At 45.3% G+C, this 18,785-nt stretch overlaps 1 protein-coding gene across 2 annotated transcripts; it reads right to left on the bottom strand.

Annotated features, from left to right (window-relative positions):
- Positions 1-1,551: 1,551 nt before the first annotated feature.
- Il1rn (interleukin 1 receptor antagonist) lies at positions 1,552-17,380 on the bottom strand. 2 transcript variants are annotated; one of them, XM_059259082.1, is made up of 5 exons: positions 17,250-17,380; positions 6,166-6,217; positions 4,489-4,577; positions 3,344-3,456; positions 1,552-2,191 (listed from the first exon to the last, which is right to left on the bottom strand). In XM_059259082.1, exons 1-5 carry the CDS (start codon positions 17,257-17,259, stop codon positions 1,976-1,978), a joined length of 480 nt encoding a protein of 159 aa, XP_059115065.1. In that variant the 5' UTR covers positions 17,260-17,380; the 3' UTR covers positions 1,552-1,975. The 2 variants fall into 2 exon arrangements, with proteins under 2 accessions (XP_059115065.1, XP_059115064.1); XM_059259081.1 differs by lacking the exon at positions 17,250-17,380 and having other exon boundaries at positions 6,166-6,284.
- Between the last annotated feature and the right edge of the window lie 1,405 nt (positions 17,381-18,785).

Genomic DNA, 18,785 nt, shown 5'->3' with positions numbered 1-18,785 from the left:
GGTGCGCTCCTAAGCTAGGAAGTCTGGTGTGAAACCCAGGAGCCTACATTTTATCACCAAGAGATGCTGTTGCTAACCGTGTGTCATACTTGAAGCAAGGAAGCTTTGAAGTAGAGTCCTTGAGCACTGACTCCTCCAGGACTGGTAATAGCAACTGTATTACTACTCATCAGAGAAGGGTATTGCAAAGGCTTTTATTTGCACAGAGAGATGGGAAAACTGAACTCCTGAGAGTTTTAACTAGCTCACCCTGAGCACGCATGGTAAACAGGAGATTAAAACATGACCACAGGTTCACAAGACTCAGTGGAGAGTGTTTGGTTCCCTCTTTGTTGATCATTAACTTGTTAGCTGCTATTTGACCTGGGAGTATTTGAGCTTTAGTGACTTTTGAGCCAATGTCTATTAAGATCCATCTATTATGTCGGGTGAAGCTGGCTGTGGTTCACTCGTCATCTTTGCCATTGTGGAGTACGGAGTTGGGTGCCAATCTGATACTTGCATCTTTATTCATCCATGATGGGCATTTGGGTTGTTTTCATTTGGTCACTCGGGGGTTCATGGTGGACAACAACAGTCTATAGCTTATTATTGTCAAGGGTGTTTGGTACCCCGTTACCCAGGAAGTGAGAATCAATGAGGAAGAAGGCTTTCAGAGAGGAGACAACTGTTCTGTAGCCATAGAATTAAAAAGATTCCCTGGCCTCCCCATTTTCCCAGCACCCTATGCCTTAAGCCTGGGCACATGGTCACAACCAACAAAGTAGACATTTTCAGTGTTTTATTGTAAAATACAGCTAAAGTCACAAAGAGGAGTAAGAAACTTTCCACCCAGTGCGTATAACACATATTCACTGAGTGCCCGCCAAGAGCCAAAGCAGTGCTCAGCTCTGTAGGGACCCAACACACACACACACACACACACACACACACACACACACACACACACGATGCTCCCTGATCTTCGGAGCTCACAGTCTGGCAGAGGAAACAGGCATAGCTACTTCCACACCAATTTCAAGGTTGGAAGTGCTAAAATGGTTAAGAAATAACCGGTGGATTCATTCACCACAGCAGGAAGGGCCTGAGAGATACTTCTGCAGGCAGCTGTGGAAAGATTGGAGTGGAGATGGTGTTTGGATTGGACAGAGGGATTCGGATTATTGGACATTTCAGAAAAAAAAATTAAAAAAGGATTATGGGGATAATATAGTCTACTAAATTTTAAATTTTCACTTTAGGGCATCATACAAAGAAGGAAAAGAGGAAAGCATACTATTTCGCCACGCATACCATCATTTCACAAATGTAAGAACATCTAATCCCTTGCCCCTCTCAGAAAGGACATCACCTCCACAAGAAGAACTGTCCCCCACATGGAATAAGGCTGGCCTAATAAAATAATTATGAGATCCTTATTTTCTGATTTCTAAATCCTTAAAACCTTCCCCGTGAGACGGAAGCATAGTTCGGTGGTAGGATGCATGCTTAGTATACGTGAGGCCCTGGTGGGTTTCATTCCAAGCACCCAAAACAAAATGAATGAAAACCTTCTCCACAGACAAGTACAGGTTTATAAAACAAGGTAAGGGAACCACTTGAGGAGTGTTGTCAAGTGACTCGATTGGTCTGGGCTGTGGATATGTAGGACAATGGAAGAAAAGGAGAGTGTGCGGAGCGGAGGCACCTAGGCCAAGCAAGTGGTCTAGAATTCACTCAGAGGGCAGAGGCAACGAGAAAGGGTTTTGAGCAAGGGCCTGCCATGATCCAGTTTGAAAGATCATTCTGGAAGCATCATGGGGATTGGGTCAGCCAACAGGCTGAAGGCAGAAATCTGTCATCAGGGTTTTTCTCCCTTCTTCTACTGTACACCCTGGAAAGGTTGATCTTCAGACTCTAACGATGACCAGAGTGAGGAGGCAGTTGGTGGAGTCATTGATGGCCTGGGAGTGGGGAAGGATAGCTCTGGGCAGTACTATTGGTCCTCCTGGAAGTAGAACTTTGTGACTGTGAGGGACTCTTCGGGTCTGTTGGTGAGGCTGACGGGCCGGTCAGCCTCTAGTGCTGTGCAGAGGAACCAGCCTGGACAGGCGGCTGACTCAAAGCTGGTGGTGGGACCTTTCTCTGAGCGGATGAAAGTGAAGCGTTTGTCTTCTTCCTTGGTCTTGCTCAGATCGGTGATGTTAATGTTCTGGAAGTCAAGAAATAATCCTGTGATTTCTGGGGGCCCAGAAAGTCCTGGTTGTCTATCTCTATACCTCTCATCAGGCTGTCACCCTCTGATGACAGACAAATGGTCCTTAGAGACCTGGAAAAGAACACAGGCTCCAGATTTCTTAAGATCGCACACATAGAAGAAGTTGTCTTGTCATCTCTTGTATTGAAAATCACGCCACTGTGGCCATGGTAAAGCAAGTCTAGCAAATACATGGCCCCATCAACAGGGACTAAGGCCAGAGAGGCAGTGATCCCTTAGGCTCTGATTCTTTCAACGCAAGAGGGCTGTAAAGAAGGGGTAGAGGGTCTCAAAGCCCATAGAATGTGTTATATGAGATACCCTGGCCATCCTTATTATATTTAGAGTAGTCACTCCTCTCCACCCACTCCCATAAGGTGGTCTTGTCCACTGGTAAGGGTTAGTGACAAACTCAAGGTTGTGGCTACTTGCAGTTAGGTTAAAAGTTTGTCCAGCTAGCCCTCAAGATAATGTTTGAACAGCTCATTACTATTGGGTAGGTCAAGAAGTGACACAGTTCTGTGTGGATAACAGCTAGTAGCATAGATAATGATTGGAGGCACATGGTCTTGAGTGCGGATCTTGCTAGAAGAAGGTAGGTCCAAGTGGGTTAGGAGGCCCAGCACAAAGCCCATGGGTGGTTCAGATGCTGTGATAGTATCATAGAGGTGGTCCTCCATGAAAAATGTCTCCTCCTAGAGTTTATATCCTTGTGTGATGCCTTTCTACAATGAGTCCATATCAACCATGTCACAGGCTTTTGCCAATAGACTCGTGTAAGTCCAAGTTTAAGTAGCACTTTCATATTGAAGCCCATCTTTCTGGAATCCTCTCTCATTCAGGTTGGCTTCCACACTACAAGGAAGCTCAGGGTATCTACTGAATGCTAAGTAACAGAAAGGATGGTTTAGGGGATGAGAAAGCACCTTGGACACCCAATAGCAACCGAGAACATTGTGGAAATTACTTCAGGAATGACCCCCATTACTCTCTGAGGAACCAAGCACCTCCCTCATCTGTGCACACACACAGGGTCATGAGCACCGCCTGTGGTCGTCATAAGCCATTGAGTTTTATAATGGTTTGACAGCTAACCCAGATTCTTACCTCTAGCTGGAGCTTGATTTCATCTCCAGACTTGACACAAGACAGGCATATCTTCCCCCCGTGGATCCCCAAGAATACATTGTGAAGGTCAGTAGTCACCATGTCTATCTTTTCTGGAGAAGAGCAGAGGGTGGAGTTAGAAAGAGAGAAGAGGAGGCAGGGGTGAGGAAGAGCCTGTGGGTATTTCCTGTCTCCTCTTAACTACAATTTTAAGGTCAGAAGGTCAGGAAGGCTCTATCTTTCTAGTCTGCATCCATACAAGAGATCCAACCAAACACTACCTAGTTATCCCTAAGGACCAGCCTCCTAGATTCTGTCCATACTGTCCCAACCTTCCTTTACTTTCTTCAGGAAACCTGTCCTCCTGATCAACAGACATGCTGTTAATAGACATGGACACATAGCTCACAAGGCCGGTGAGTAGGCTCCAGGAAGCCTGTGGACTTGCAGTCCACCTTTCCCACCTGCTACTGGGTAGCAGTAGAAAACCCAGCCTCTCTCTACTTGAGCATGTTCCTGGAAGAATTACTAGGTTACTAGAAAGACAGGAAAAACCAGTCTTAGAACTGCTGAGTAAGATAGGAAAGCAGAGAACGGGCTTGGGGAATACTGAGGAGATAAGGGTAATGCCTCTCTATATCTCAAACAGAGATACGGGAACTTTAAACTCCAGTGCTAAAGGGAAATCAAATTCTGTCAGCTCACTGCTCTCATTTTTCTAAAATTAAAACGGAAGAATCTGTGAGTGATGCTCCTCCAAGTTCAACTAGTTTTGTCCCAAGTATTGATGGGTGCGTGCCGAAGGTGGTATCCAAAATAAAGCATATTCTTCAGCCATGTACACGGTGTGTTAACCTAGGGCGAGGCTAGGGTTTGAATAACAGGAACATGGATGGTCTACCAGCACAGGACTAAGGAAGTGCAGCTGTGACTCCTGGCCTCTGTTCCCCCAGCTGTGTCCCCAGGGCATTGGGACTCAGGCTCTACATTTTTTCACTCTTGAGGCCACTCCCATGTATACCCTCTGGTGGTCATGTCTCTCATTTCAAACTCAACAGAAATGAGGATGTCCCACCCACAGCCTGAGGAGCAGGGCAGAGTCACTCCACGCCCACATTACATTAGCTTCCCTGTTATCCACTCACCTTCCAATCTGGTATTTGGTCCTTGTAAGTAGCCGGCAATGAGTTGGTTGTTCCTCAGATAGAAGGTCTTCTGGTTAATATCCCAGATTCTGAAAAGCAAAACGGCCTAGCTGTAAAAGGCAGTACAGCACTGTGTCATCTAATTTACATCTCGATCTGCTGGAAGTATGGTCCTTAGCGAGTTCATAGTACAGATGAGAAGATTCAAGCCAATACCACGTAAGAGATGGGTCCATCTCTCACAGCTGGTGAACAGAAAACCTCTTCTTGCTCCTCACCCCAGAATCCCAGCACAGACATCCGCTGCTTCAGCAGAATTTTCTATAGAGTATCACCAGGTGATAGGATCTTAGGCAATGCAAACACATCCTATATTCACCCTACTCAATAGGGGAGCTGCCAGCTACATGACTTTCTTGTATTTTCATGCATTTATGTGTAAATTTAGATGGGCACTTGAAACTGGTGGCTACATCCTAGTATTACGAGTTCAGGGGTTAGACTACATTGCAGCCAAGCTACTCTGAGTCTCAGGCCTGGAAGTCTGTAACTAGAACTTTTACTTGTCTTGCCAATAACCTGCTCTGACTCTAGCAGGGACAGCTGTTCCGGGGAACAAGTTAGCTTCCTCTCTAGTTCACCCAGTGGCCTGTTGGTCACTCCTTGTCTTCTTGGTGAAGGGCTCCCCAGCTGTGAGACAGGCAGCTGTGAGATGTGTGATATGAGTGCCCTGGTGATATGACCTTGACTCTGTACATTATTTCTTTACCTGTCAGGGGAGCTGACAGGACTCCTTGGGGAGCTTGGAGCAGCCCAGGAGCTGAGGGCGGATGACAAACCAAGTCCCCTGCATGGGGAGGATATTTGAGCCTTTGCTCCTACAGTGAGCTTCAGTAGCCTTGCTAAAAGGGTTCTGGGGCCCTCTGAGGGGCTGCTAAGAGGATGGAGGGGGAAACCTCACAAAGCAGACCGTTCCTGGATTTGTGGGACAGACTTGCCTTGGGATGGATGCACATACTCCCAGCCAGACTCAGCCTCCAGCTGTGGTTCCAGAGCAGACAGGGCAAAGGGGAAGTGACTCAACACAGATTTCATTCTCAGGAAGGATCAAGGACAGATTGTATGCACCAACAATCTCTTTATTTTTTTTTAAATTAAAATAAAAGCCTGCCATTTTTACTATAAGGTTGATGATATCTCCCAAGGCTCTTGATCCAATTTTAAAACTCAAGTCACTTTTTCGGACACTGTACAGTTCTCAGAGCACATGTCTCCGAACATGGTTACAGCATCACTCATGTATTTAATTTTCACAACCCTGCAAGGCACACAAGGGATTATTATTAAACCAGTATCATATCACAGATAAGGAAACTGGGAACTCCGAAGAGAGAGAATTTCTGAGCCTTGTGTCCTGCTGCAGCATTCCTCTTTGCTAGATCCCAAAGCTAGCATCATTCCTGGGGGCCTTTTGTTCTGTCACTGAACACCTCAGTGTCTGGGAGAGTAAGCACAGTTGACTGCCCTGTTGTCAAAACATAAACCTTAAAGACTGTTCGTGTAGCAAGCTATTCTTGAATCAAGGATATATATCCTTTTCCATCCGATCCCTCAGATCCAGTGTCCTGGACAGATGGCATATGTCTCTAGGCAACCCCGTGTCTTCGGAAGACTTACCTGAAGGCTTGCATCTTGCAGGGTCTTCTCCCAGAAGGGCGGCAGGCTGCCTCTGAATGGAACAGAAGGAAGAGAAGGAGAGAGATTAGGTGACTGTACCGTCTCCTGCAGATTTCCATCCTGAGGCCGCAGCAAGGCAGCGAAGACTAGAGACTGCCATTTCAGGCTCAGGGTGGGTGCTTATAAAGAAAGTAGTCATTCACCGGCCCGCGCTGCTGTCGTTCCGTCCCACTGTCAGAAGCGGAAAAACCCTCATATTTCCAAAAAGAGAAACCCTTGCTGTTGTCACTTTCAACCCTGCTGGGTGTCGCAATAGTGTGTTGTAACTGATCTCCTCCCCCTTTTACCCTTGCAATTTCCCCAAAATTGAGCTCTCTATTTCCCCTACATGATGTTCCTGGGAAGGAGAACGAGATGAAAACCAGATTCTCTCATTTGCATGACAGGTATTCTGAGCCTGCTGGCTGATTTTTCCCTCCCACAAAACAGATAAGAGCAGAAATGTCACCTTTTCATCAGAAGGCAAGTGATAGGGCCTGGTGGACAAAGGACAGCCTCACGTCATTGTTACTGTGTTCTTTGGAGAAGGGACAGTTGGCCAGACTCTGGATAAACATTATGTCCGGAACCAGATGGTAAATATTTGGTGTTTTGTGGACCATCCAGGCTCAACACAATACTCAGCTCAGCTGCCATGGTGCAGAGGCACCTACAAGCAATTTGTAAGCCAGAAAACACAACTCTGCTCTAACTGTATTTACAGAACATGGGACAGGTCATGTGTAGCACAGAAGTTTGCTGACCCCTGCTCTAGAGAAATGAGTCTCTCCTGAGGGGTGCTTTAGAATCAGCCATCTTCCCCAATCCCACATCTGGAAACTTGGAGCCTTTTAGAGGTGATTTCATTCCCAAGTCGTGGTCTTGGAAAAGTAGATGAAGCATATGGACAGCAACAGGTCCAGACTCCTTCTCTGCCACTTGTCACTGCTGTCCATGTGACCCTGAAAAAGTCACTTCACTTATTTATGTCTCTGCCTCTTCATTCTCAGAATGAGGAGGATTGCATCTTCCTTGAAGGTAGAAAGAAAGAAGGAAGTTAAGTCTTGGTCCCAAGTAGACATTGATAAACATTAACTTTTCTAGACAGCTGGGGAAAGGTGAGGACCTTCCTATTTTACGTTATGAAAGGTGAAGAGAGTCCCTGTGTGTTCCCTGAGGGAGACTGCTATCGCAGGAATGTAGCCACAGCATTTTCAGAACTGGACTGGAGCACAGTGTTCGCCTTATCTCAGCCTCCCACAAAGAGACTCAGAAAGATTAGTAGAGGGAAGGGTCGTAGAGCTTGTTAATGACAAGATACCAAAAACCCAGTTCTCGAGACCAGGTCATCCTACCTCACCCATGGATCTTGATGCATTTGACCTTCTTTTCTTTTCTTTTCTTTTCTTTTCTTTTCTTTTCTTTTCTTTTCTTTTTAGATTTTTGAGACAGGATTTCTCTGGGTAGCCCTGGCTATCCTAGACCAGGGTGGCCTCGAACTCAGAGATCCACCTGCCTCTGTCTCCAGAGTGCTGGGATTAAAGGTGTGTACTATCACTGCTTGGTAGCATTTGACCTTATTTTCAACCTAAGAAAGCAGAGTGTGTCCAAAGGGAGAGCTAAATCCTTTCACGGAGAGGCTACAGAACATATGTCAAGTCTTTGAAGAGCTCTTCTTTTCCAACAAATGGAACATTTCTACTACTATAACCCTGGATGATAGTTTTGAGAGTCAAAACGGCAAGTACACATCCTTCTTGAGTTCTTGTAGAGAGATGCTATCTACCCATGAGGGCCAAGGGGATGTTCTGTTTGCTCATTTCTTTGTTCATTTTGAAAATCTTCTGTGAAGCTGGCTGAAGGAGGGGGATGGGTATGAACTTGTCTAATTATTTACAACTTCCAGAAATTGCTGAATTAATTAAGCCTTGAAGGTTTATTAGTCACCAGGTGCATAACATTGTCATCACACCTGCAGAAAAGGGGAAGTAGCTGATACCCAACTAACATACACCCCTCATGCTTGTTTTATGGTACTTCTGAAGCTGCCCCAGACTCTTTCATTATTTATTTGTACAAATGCTACGTCTTGAATATTAATAAAATTTACATTAAAACTCAGAAGCAGGCAGTAGGTTGATGGTTGCCAGAGGCAGGAGATGGATGGCAGGGAATGCATAAGGGGTAAAATATGCTGATAGTGCCAGGCGGTGGTGGTGCATGCCTTTAATCCCAGCACTTGGGAGGCAGAGGCAGGCGGATCTCTGTGAGTTCGAGGCTAGCCTGGTCTACAGAGCAAGATCCAGGACAGGCACCAAAACTACACAGAGAAACCCTGTCTCGAAAAACCAAAAAAAAAAAAAAAAAAAAAAAGAAAAAGAAAAAAGAAAAAGAAATCTGCTGATTGAGGGCCTTGAGGGCCTCAGTTACAAAGCAGGATTCCTAAGAGTAGAGATGGCTTTGTTCGACAGTCATCGGCCTCTCCAGAGAGGATAGTCTGCCTGGCCTTGGGCAAACAATTTCAGGAAGGAGTGACTGCTGTAGTGACACGTAGACCACTACACCTGGAACTGTTTCCTCGTTCCCAAGCTCCTCACCCCACCTCTGTACACAGTGGCAGCTCCTTTTCCTCCTGGTAGACCCCCTCAAGTTCCTGAGGGAGAGAGGCTGCCCCTGTGCTAATAAACACAGCAGCATCGGCGGAAGGTCAGGCGCCTCTGTGAGTTCTGGATATCTGGGGATCACAAGATAATAACAGTGGAACTTTCTACACGTGGAAACTCGCCGAGAGTGGCTGCTAAGTAGCCTCACTCCCTCTTCCCTTTAAAAGGAAAGTAAAAGAGAAGGAAAATAAGAGGGACAGGAGAGAGGGAGGGAAGAAAAAGGGAGGAGAAAGGAGAAAGAAAATGGTAACCAGGACAGGAGGTAAATACGTTAATTAGCCAGATCGTGGTGACAATTTTGTAATATAGATCAAGATATTGAGCTTGTGCCTTAAATGTATTCAACTTTTTATTGACTATGCATGCGTAGGAAAACAAAAATAACACAAGAGACACAAGACAATTTAACAAAAAAATAACAGTTCCCCAAATGCTGTGTGCTTGAAGTGAGGCACAAACATTTGAACACCACTGTCCTGTAAATATGACCATATTTCCAAATGCTGTGATTTCTATGTATAGTATACAAGAATGTCATGAAGCTATAAATGTTTTGTCAGTTTCTTGCTATGCAATTTTCTATAATATGTTCTTTTTTCATTTCATTTTGAGGCTTTTATAGATCTTTTTTTTTGAAAACCCAAGCTTTTGGCAGCTACTAATATAGCAACCAATGAAAAACTGGGGACTTCTTAATGAAAAAAATGTCCAAAAGAGCCAGTTTTTAGCAAACTGGTGAAGCTTTGTTAAAATGTCAAATCAGTATTATCTCAAACATCCTTGAAAATTGAGGAAGAGAAGTGATTTGCCAAGGTGAATGGAGAAGCCCCTTATTAGTCTTTGCCCTCAGACAGTAGTCCAAGCAAAATCCCACCCACATCACAGCTGCTGGGTAAATGTTTCTCTGACCTTGGCCCAAATTCGAACAGAAATAGATTATTTCTAGAAGTCTGAAACATTAGACTCCCAGACTTCCGGGATCTGTGCCTTCTTCCCTGGACCACTCCACGTCCACCAAAGGCCTGCAGCACATCCTTTGCAAGTGTGCAGGGAAGGAGTCTGTGGGTAGACCCCGAGTCTCAATCCTCTCACATCCTTCTAAGCTGTGCTACCTCGGACAAAGTGCGCAGACTCTCTAGATCTCAGTTTCATTATCCATTAACTGATTTTAATAACGGAAGCCGCATCATGGATCGCTATGAGAATTAAATAAGACTCTCACATGATGTACTTTACCCTGGCCCTGGCTTGTGGGGATTACTCAAACAACAGTGATTGCACACATTTCTCTACCTCAGGTAAAATGGGAGAGATGAGTCACAGCACCTACCATCCGTACAACTCTGTCCCACATGTACAAGCATGTGCAGGCATGTGCAGGCCCTCTGCTCCCTGTTCCTGAGCCACGCTCCGTTCCTTCCGTACTGAAGTTCCCGGATTTCCCGTGGTGATCCTAAGCGCATCTCCCCACTATATGGGGAAGAAGAGGAAGGAAAAGGTCCCTTTTCTTTCCTCACCTCCTGGCCTCAATCCCACTCAATTTTTTCTTCGGTGTTCACGGCAGTTCTGCTCACCGTCTGTCTCTGCCTAGCCTGGTTCTCAGTTTGGGGGCTCAGCCCAAACTCTACTTCCTGAACAAGCTTAAGGATGGCAACACAAACAGAACCTAGTGACTTTCCTCTGACCTCAGACTCTAGCCTTCAATGTGCTGAGCCTTGTGCTTCTAGACACGGGTGACAAGAGCTTCAAAGGACTCTATTGAGGCAGGGAGATCGAAAATCCAAGCTACTGACATGTGGAGAGTGGCAATAGGCAGTAACAGGCCACTTTAAGGACACAGTGGATATAAACAAAAGTGTTCTCACACATGGGCCAGGGGCCTTAAGAAGCCTTTGCATCAGGTTGTAAGGACAGACCACCTCTCCACTTGTCTTATGTTGAATCCTGTAATGTTTTAAACAGCACTGACCACATGGGAAGTCTCTGATAACTCTTGGCAATTTCCCAATTTCAATTGATGGTATCTTTGAGTTTTAGAACTTCCACCTGATTCCCTTTTTCTTTTTGTAGAGTTTGTAGTTCTCTATCAAAAATTTTAATCTTGTCTTCCAAATATTTGGAAACATTATACCTGGGTCTGTGTATTTGAGTGTGTGTGTGTGTGTGTGTGTGTAGGGCAGAGGTTGATGTTGGGTGTCCTCCTCTATCACTCTTCACTTTAGTTTTTTTGAGGCATGGTCTCTCACTGAACAGATTCAGGTATACAAATGAGCTCCAGAGACCTTCCTGCCTTCACCTACCCAGTGCTGCTATTACAAGCTCACAAGGTGATGCCCAGTTTTAACATGGATAGTGGGGATCTGAACTCAGTTCCTCATGCCGTGCAGCAAGCATTTTTACCAACTGAGCCATCTTCTCATCCCTGCGTGGGCCTTTTAAAGGCTGCTCCTGATAACTCCATTATTTGAATCCCTCCTAGGTCTCCTCCTAGTGCCTGCTTTTCTTTAATGCACAAACCACCTTGCATATTTATAATGGTTTGTTTAAGTGCCCCCAGAATGGTGCTGATGAGATATGGTAGACCCCGTACAGGCAAGAGATGCTTAGGTCACTGGAGGCATACTCTTGAGGGGAATTTCTCTGCTGTTTTCTTGTTTTTTAGTTCCTGGCTGAGGAGGTGAGTACTCTTCAGTATTGATATCTGGTACACCCACAAAAAACCAAAGCAATGAGTCCACCCACTCTTGGACTAGAGGCTCCAAAACTGTGAACCAACTAAATCCCTTCTCTCAATAAGTTAATTATAGGAAGTATTTTATTATATGAACACAAAGCTGATAGCATGTCTGGTTTCTTTATACTTATGCAGTGATACTGTATATTTTTAAAGTTTAGAGTTTTTTTTTTAAGGCTGTGTATGCTGTTATCATCATCCAGAGATGAGTCATTTTGTTCCTGCTGGGGAATTGGGCCAGAGCACTGAAGTTCCAGGTAACATTTATCTAAATAAGACCTGAGCTCATTTATGAGTGGGCTTGGGTACTTGAGAGGGCCTTTCCATTTTTGGCTCACTTCTAACTCTCCAGGAGTCTAACCCATACTGCACGGAGTTTATCAGGACCCCTTTTCCTAAGCAGAACACAATGTATAAATTTTAATCAGTTTGTTCTGAGCTCTTCCAAACCAAGGCTCATGAATCCTCAAAACCTCAGCTTAGGGATAGGTTCCCCAGAGATTTAACCCAGGGCCTCTCACATGCTAAAGGCATGCTACACTACTGAGCTATACTCCCAGGGAATCTGCAGACTTTGAAGCTTGTAGATGCCCCATGGGAAAAGAGACTCAAAGCTAGCTTCTACCTCCCCAGACCCTAGTGGTTCCTTATAATCTTGGCCATTCTGTCATAGATTCAAAAAGATCTTGTAAAAATACATATCATGTGCCTTTTCCTTCTTTTCTCCTTGCTGTGATTAAACACCTGAGTAAAGCAACTTTAGTGGGGAGGGGCTTGTTTTGACTCACAGTCTGAATGTACGTCATGGTGGAGAAGGCATGGTAGAAGGCATGGGAGGCAGTAGTCACATCCATCCGTAGTTAGGAAGCAGGGGACAGTGACTGCTAGTATTCAGCTCATTGTTTTCCTTGTATTCAGTCCTGGGTCCAGCATAGGCTGGTGATGGCCACAGATGGTGTTGTGGTTTGAAAGAAAATGGTCCCCAAAGGGAGTGGTACTATTAGGGGGTGTGGCCTTGTTGGAGGAAGTGTGCCATTTTGGGGGTGGGCTTTGAGGTCTTTTTTGCTCAAGCTTCCCTCAGTGTGACTGTCAGTCAACTTCCTGTTGCCTGCAAGATGTAGCACTCTCAGCTCCAGCACCACATCTGCATGCCGCCATGCTCCCCGTCATGATGATAATGGACTGAACCTCTGAAACTGTAAGTGAGCAGCCTCAATTAAATGTTTTCTTTATAAGAGTTGCCATGGTGTCTCTTCCCTGCAATAGAAACCTAACTTACACAGATGATAAATCTTCTTGCCTCAACTAATTCAATCTACAAACTCTCATACAGACATACCCAGAGGTTTGTCTTCCAAGTGATTCTGTATCTTACCAAATTGACAATATAAGCACTCACACTCACCATATTTAGGGGTAGAGTCAGAAGAAGTAATGGAAAAGCTGGATGGGGCCCAGAACAAGAAAGGCTGTAATGCTACCCCAAGGATCGTGGATCTATCTTAAAGAAAATCACATTGGAGAGCATTGTCAGGCTTGTTTTATTCAGATAGTCTAGGGGTCAGAAGATAGATTACACTTGAAGTGGGGAGACTAAGGCAGAAGGACGCTGTGTTGAACCACTCTGTCTCTCCTTAGAAATTTTAATTATAGCATTTCCCAATTGCCGTGGCTTAAATCCTCCCACCAAGGACGATTTAAAGCCACCAACACTGTCAGTGAATGGGAAGCTGGCACCGGGGTGTTCCCAGCTCATGTGCACCACAGAGGCCAGAGCATTTGGGCTGCCTTTCCTTCTTTCCAGGGAGAAACCATCTCCATTTGTTCCAATACCAAACTCCTTCTCTAAGCCCCAAATGGTTCACACACTGGTCTCACACCACCTGCATCCTGACTGATAAATCCACATTACCAAAGCTTTAATGAATCCCGATGTGAGCATTAGCTCTGCCTGTTGGAGCTGCTCTTGTCTCACTCAGGCACTATTTGGGAGACACATACATTTGGCTTTGGGTGAACAAGTGTCCACCCTGAGTTGAAACAGCATCCTCTCATAGCCTCTAGTCAACACTTGAATGGCTGAGCATTAGCATATATACCACACAGTAGTGGCAGTATTATCCTAACTTTGCTACTTTTTACTAAAATAATGGCCCAAAGTTGTTCTTTCCAAGTTATGTATAAATATACTATTATTGAGAAGAAGTAGGAACAAACAGATAAACAAACACAACACCTCACGATATAGACTGATGTTTTCTCTGTCTATCCGCTCCTACCTACCCCTGTCAGATATCCAAGCGCATCTTAATAATACTCTAAAGTTTGTTAGAAGCTCCCTTGGGCAGCAGGTCAGGCTTGGAGACAGCTGTTCTGGCCATCTCTACCCAAGCTTCAGCACACTAGCTTTCTAAGTCAGGGTGATCACATTTTTCTCTCTGGCTAGTAAAGGTCATTCAGGAGATGGGGCATAAACCAATCATGGTAGAGAAGTGCTTTTCAAAAGGCTTACTCTCTTCCCAGATCCAAATAGGAAGCCTCCCCTGAATCCCTTTTGAGGTCAAGTCTTCCCAGATAGCTTTTACTTTCAGGGTGTGTGGATGTAATATGGATTGGCTCTAAAAGTTGTCATTTGTATAATTATCAAGTTTTCAGAGGTACATGTTTACTCTTCTTTTCTTTGAAGATTAACTTCACAGGGCAAGAGATGATGGATATGGACAGGAATTGGGAGAGAGGGCACAACTGTGCTGTCATCTGCTAGGCCCCATTCCCTGTTACTGCATTTGCTACTTTTATGTCGCAGTGGTAAAGCACCATAACCCAAAGCAACTTATGGAAAAAAAAAAGTGTTTATTTGAGCTATGGTTCCAGAGGGGATAGCAGTCCATTATGTAAGGGAAGCATGGAGGCTGGAGCAGGCAGTTAAGACTCACATCTTCAACCCCAGACACAAAGCAGAAATGAACTGGAAGCAGAGTGAGGCTTTAAACTCGCCTGCCCACAGCAATGTTCTTCCTCCAGCAAGGCTGCACATCCTAAACTTCCCCAAACAGCACCACCGGCCAGAGATCCGATGTTCAAATGCCCAAGCCTATTATAGGGAGCATCTCTCATTCAAACTGTCACAAATATACTCTGCCACTGAGTGATCCCTACCTTGTACTACACTCTTCATGCCAATCCATGCCAGGTAGACACCATAGCACCACTTTCATGATGGGAATGTGCCCAGATACCTTGTAGAGCAAAACTCAAGGTTCAGAAAGACTGCATCTGCTCTAGACACAGTCTGAGGCAAGATCTGAACTCGGTCTTTTCAACCTTTCCCATACTATGGTCTTGCTAAGGAGGCCACAGATGTTTCCCTTTTTCGATTCACTGCAAGGTTAACACAAGCAAGAACTCTACTTATTCTTAAGATGTTATTTTTGGCTCTAACTCATACCCTAGGGAGTAACTAGTTAGTCCATAATTGCTTGAAGATATGGGAAAACAATTGGGACATGAGGAAAAAGTGATTCCAAACCTTTGTATAGGCTGTAACGAAAGCCATTTTTACCTGTCTGTGGACTAGGATGACACATTGCCTTGGTTTGCCAGAGACTGTTTTAGCTTTATTACTGAATATTCTGTATGTCAGGGAACTCCTCAGTCCTTTGCTCACTCTACATTCCAAGCCCTTAAGATGAACTTGTATCTTTGGTGGGTGGTGCCACAAACTGCAAACACAATTGACTTAATGACTGTCCCTAGCCAATTTAGCTTTTCTTATTGGCAGAGCCGTGATCCATTTAGATAGATGATAGGTAGTTTAGATGACAGCTAGACAGACAAATTCATAGATGATGAACAAGACAGACTAATAGATAACTCAAAAGTACACAAAATCCAAAAATGAGTTTCTCACCCAGGAAGAGACCAGAGTAAATAAAAGAACAATCACATCCACCACTGACTCATTTCAAGTTAAGTCATTCATCTTAAGACGATGTTGACATTTAGCATTTTAAAATTATTTTCAAATGTAGGTGTTAAACAAGACTGATCCTTTCCATCATCACCATTGTTTCCTCCTCCTCTTTATCTCTTTTTTCTTTAGAAGATCATCTGGGCTGGGGGGCAGGAGGAGGGAAGAGAGGGGGATCTGTGGTTGGTATGTACAATGAAAAAAATAAACAAACAAACAAAAAGAACGTCATTTGTGAGGTAAGTAGTGAGACTCCATCGACAGAAAGGAAGGAAAGGCCCAGAGAGGCCCATGGCACATCCTTGTTCCTGTCCTCACTCTCCCATTCCCCCATGAAACCACACATTTAACTTCCCAGTTCTTAGAGCCATGCTCTCTGCTCAGTCACAGTTGGAACCTCCCATCTCCTTGGCTTTTGATGGCGTTTCTAATTCCTTCTCTCAGGGACTCTGGTGTCCGTTTTGGGCTTGCTTCCACTGATTCCTGAATTCAACCCAATTCATGCTCACCAGCATGGAGCACGTATGTGTTTACCAGTTCTAAATATTTTGGAATAAACTATTTTAAAAATAAGATTCTGTTTGGTTCTGAAAATGACTCCAGCGTTCTGCTTCACAACATTTGAAAACTATGTAAGAGTGAAGTCCAACATTGTCATACTTTCCACAAGAAAAAAGGCATCCACTGGGGCAAAGGAGAGGCTGTGCTTTTTTCCACAAAGCACTTCCCTTCTGTGATCTCACCCAGCCACTGTCCCTACAGCACAGTGCAGTGGTTTAGAGACACACTCCTCTACAGTCAACACTAGCTTCTCCCCTCCATACTGGCTGTATGGCCTTGGGCAAATTACTTAATCTTCCTCCATCTATTTCCTCTTCTGAAAATGTGGATGCTAAGGTCCTTCCTCAAAGGGCATTGTGAGTATTAAATGCATAAGCCACTTGAGAGCTTTGCAAAGTTCTTGGCCTGTAGCAAGCACTATGAAAGTGTCCGTGTACCTCCAAGGGCTTGCCAGCTTTTTCTTAACATCAAGAGTAGAGAGACACCCCCTCCCCTGATAAATGGGGTGTCAGCAAGAGCTAAACTCAAATTAAAAACTGAATCTTCAGACCAACAATCCTAAGATTTATTCCCACCAAATATGTTCTGAGTAGAGATGGCAATCTATATTTTGTTTTTGTTGTTACATTTACCAGGAGCACCACAGATAATCTCTGGCTTTTCCTTAAGAAATATTCACCACTAGTGCATGGCTGAGCCTATATTCCCTATGACAAACATCTCTTGGAGTTGTCTAGCGTCAATCTTTTAGTTCTCTGCAGTCTCCACCCTTCCACATCACTCTTCAGCCTTGTGGACAAAGGCTGCTTTCTATCAATAGTTCTCATTAAGCACACACTTCTTTCCTCCATCTTAAGAAGACATGTCATCCATTTCCTGTTTCTATAAACCGTGGAGAGTGGTCAACACCTCTAGTGACTTTTCTCATAACGGACACACCCCCTCTGCCTCAGCATACCTAGGCAGTTTCCTGGGATGCTGTGGCCTTCCATCAGCCAGGTCTTCCAGATAAACTAGGGCTCCACACACACGTGGCATCCAGCATTGGGTCAACACTAGTGGTAGGCAGTTCCTCCCTTATTTTTCAAACAGACAAATACAACTGCAAAGAGCTTACCTGAAGCCATGAGAGCTTAATAGGACCCAAGGTCTTCCACTGTCTTCCAGCGTCTCACTCCAGAAAGAGGTGCTGCCTATAAGGAGCACCCAGGCAGCACCTATGTCACAGACCCTCCCAGGATGGAACCACCCCTCCTTCCCAGCTACCTAAGCAGAATAAGAGGGGGAGCTGGCCCCTCCCATACACCCACACTGGGCCAGTCAGCCTCAGGAGGTGGGTCGCTGATGATTGATGCCAAGCCAGGCCCAGCTTCCAGAGGGGTGACTCAGGCTAGCAGAAGCCAAACTGGTTCTTATCTGCGTAAAACTGGAGGTCACGTGTGGGAAATGAGTTGGATTTATGAGGTGGGCCCTTTGTCTCACCCCCGAACCCAACTGTTAGCAGACCATGTGTGCATACATTTATTCAAAACACATCTTGACTTAGTCTTGCCTGTGGGGTGGTCTCACAAGCACTGGCAGCTAGCCAAACAAGGCCACCTGTGTTCTAACAGAGGAAAGTGGGGGTGCAATGAGTAAAGAAGCTAATTTTTTATGGGGAGTAAGGGCTACAGGAGAAATCGAGAGCATGAGGTGCCTTTGAGAGACCCAGGCAGATATCTTAGAAAAAGGGATCAGGAAGGCCTCTCTGGCATTTGACCTGGGGAATGGAAAACAAAAATATAATCACAGGAAACAACAAGGAAGAGGACTTGGGCCGGGATCTATGTGAATTGAGCACTGTGCAGACCACCAGGTGTGGTCACAGCATCCCTTAGGGTGTTCACCCCGTTTTCCGTCTATGCCTGAATTTCACAGCTGGACCACTGTCAAGACTCTCTCCAGAAGGCCAGATGTGTTCTCTCAACTTTCTCTGGAAGTTCCCAAGTCTCTGAGCCCTGTTCCTCCTGTGTGATTCAGAACCAACCTGTTCTGGCTTCGTGCCTCTGTGCCCTCCCACCAGGAAGCAGACAACTTGTGTGTACTTAACAGCCATCCAGCTGACAGGTGGGGAACAGCAGCAAGAGATCCGTGGGGCTGGTCTCCAGGATGGTAGTGACGCTTTGAGAGAGTCTGCCCATGTCGTTCTTACTTAGACAGAAGTAAAATAGGCCTGACACTCCCCACCCTGCCTTAGAGTTGACTGGCTAGAAAGATGACTGATATGCAGCCCATAAAACGTTTTATAAATTCTGCGCTCTTAAACGAGGCCTTGCTCTAGGCAATGCCTTAATACCAAGGTGAAGGAGAGGGCAGGCGAGCATAATGCAGCTTGCCATTCTTCCATCTGCAAGTCTGTCTCTTTGATGGGGCAGGACAGCTCACTCACTCTTGACTGAGTGATCTGGTCAGAGCCCTTTACTTTCTCCCTGGCTGTGTACTGATCTGGACTCATGCCCAGGGCCTCTCTATTGGGCCTGACATGAGCCTAGGAGGGACTGGGGCCCTGAGGTGAGAAAGGATCCCCGCCTGGGCACTCCTAACCGCAGGGACTTCCCATGGGGCACTTACTTCCTGCTCTCATTAGCTTGGGCTCACCGAGCTAGAAAGTCTA

The sequence above is a fragment of the Peromyscus eremicus genome, chromosome 4 (assembly GCF_949786415.1).
Source record: "Peromyscus eremicus chromosome 4, PerEre_H2_v1, whole genome shotgun sequence".
NCBI classification, from domain to species: domain Eukaryota; kingdom Metazoa; phylum Chordata; class Mammalia; order Rodentia; family Cricetidae; genus Peromyscus; species Peromyscus eremicus.
The sequence above is the reverse complement of the archived record's forward strand: the minus strand, read 5'-3'. Positions and strand labels throughout refer to the sequence as shown.

Bases quoted from the DNA above. Each gene is read 5' to 3' on its own strand.
- Il1rn (XM_059259081.1), bottom strand. From the start codon at position 6,284: ATGGAAATCTGCAGGAGACGGTACAGTCACCTAATCTCTCTCCTTCTC. The intron at 4,578-6,165 runs GTAAGTCTTCCG...TTTGCTTTTCAG, and splicing joins TGCAAGATGCAAGCCTTCAG to AATCTGGGATATTAACCAGA. The intron at 3,457-4,488 runs GTGAGTGGATAA...GCTCTTCTCCAG, and splicing joins ACCAAATACCAGATTGGAAG to AAAAGATAGACATGGTGACT.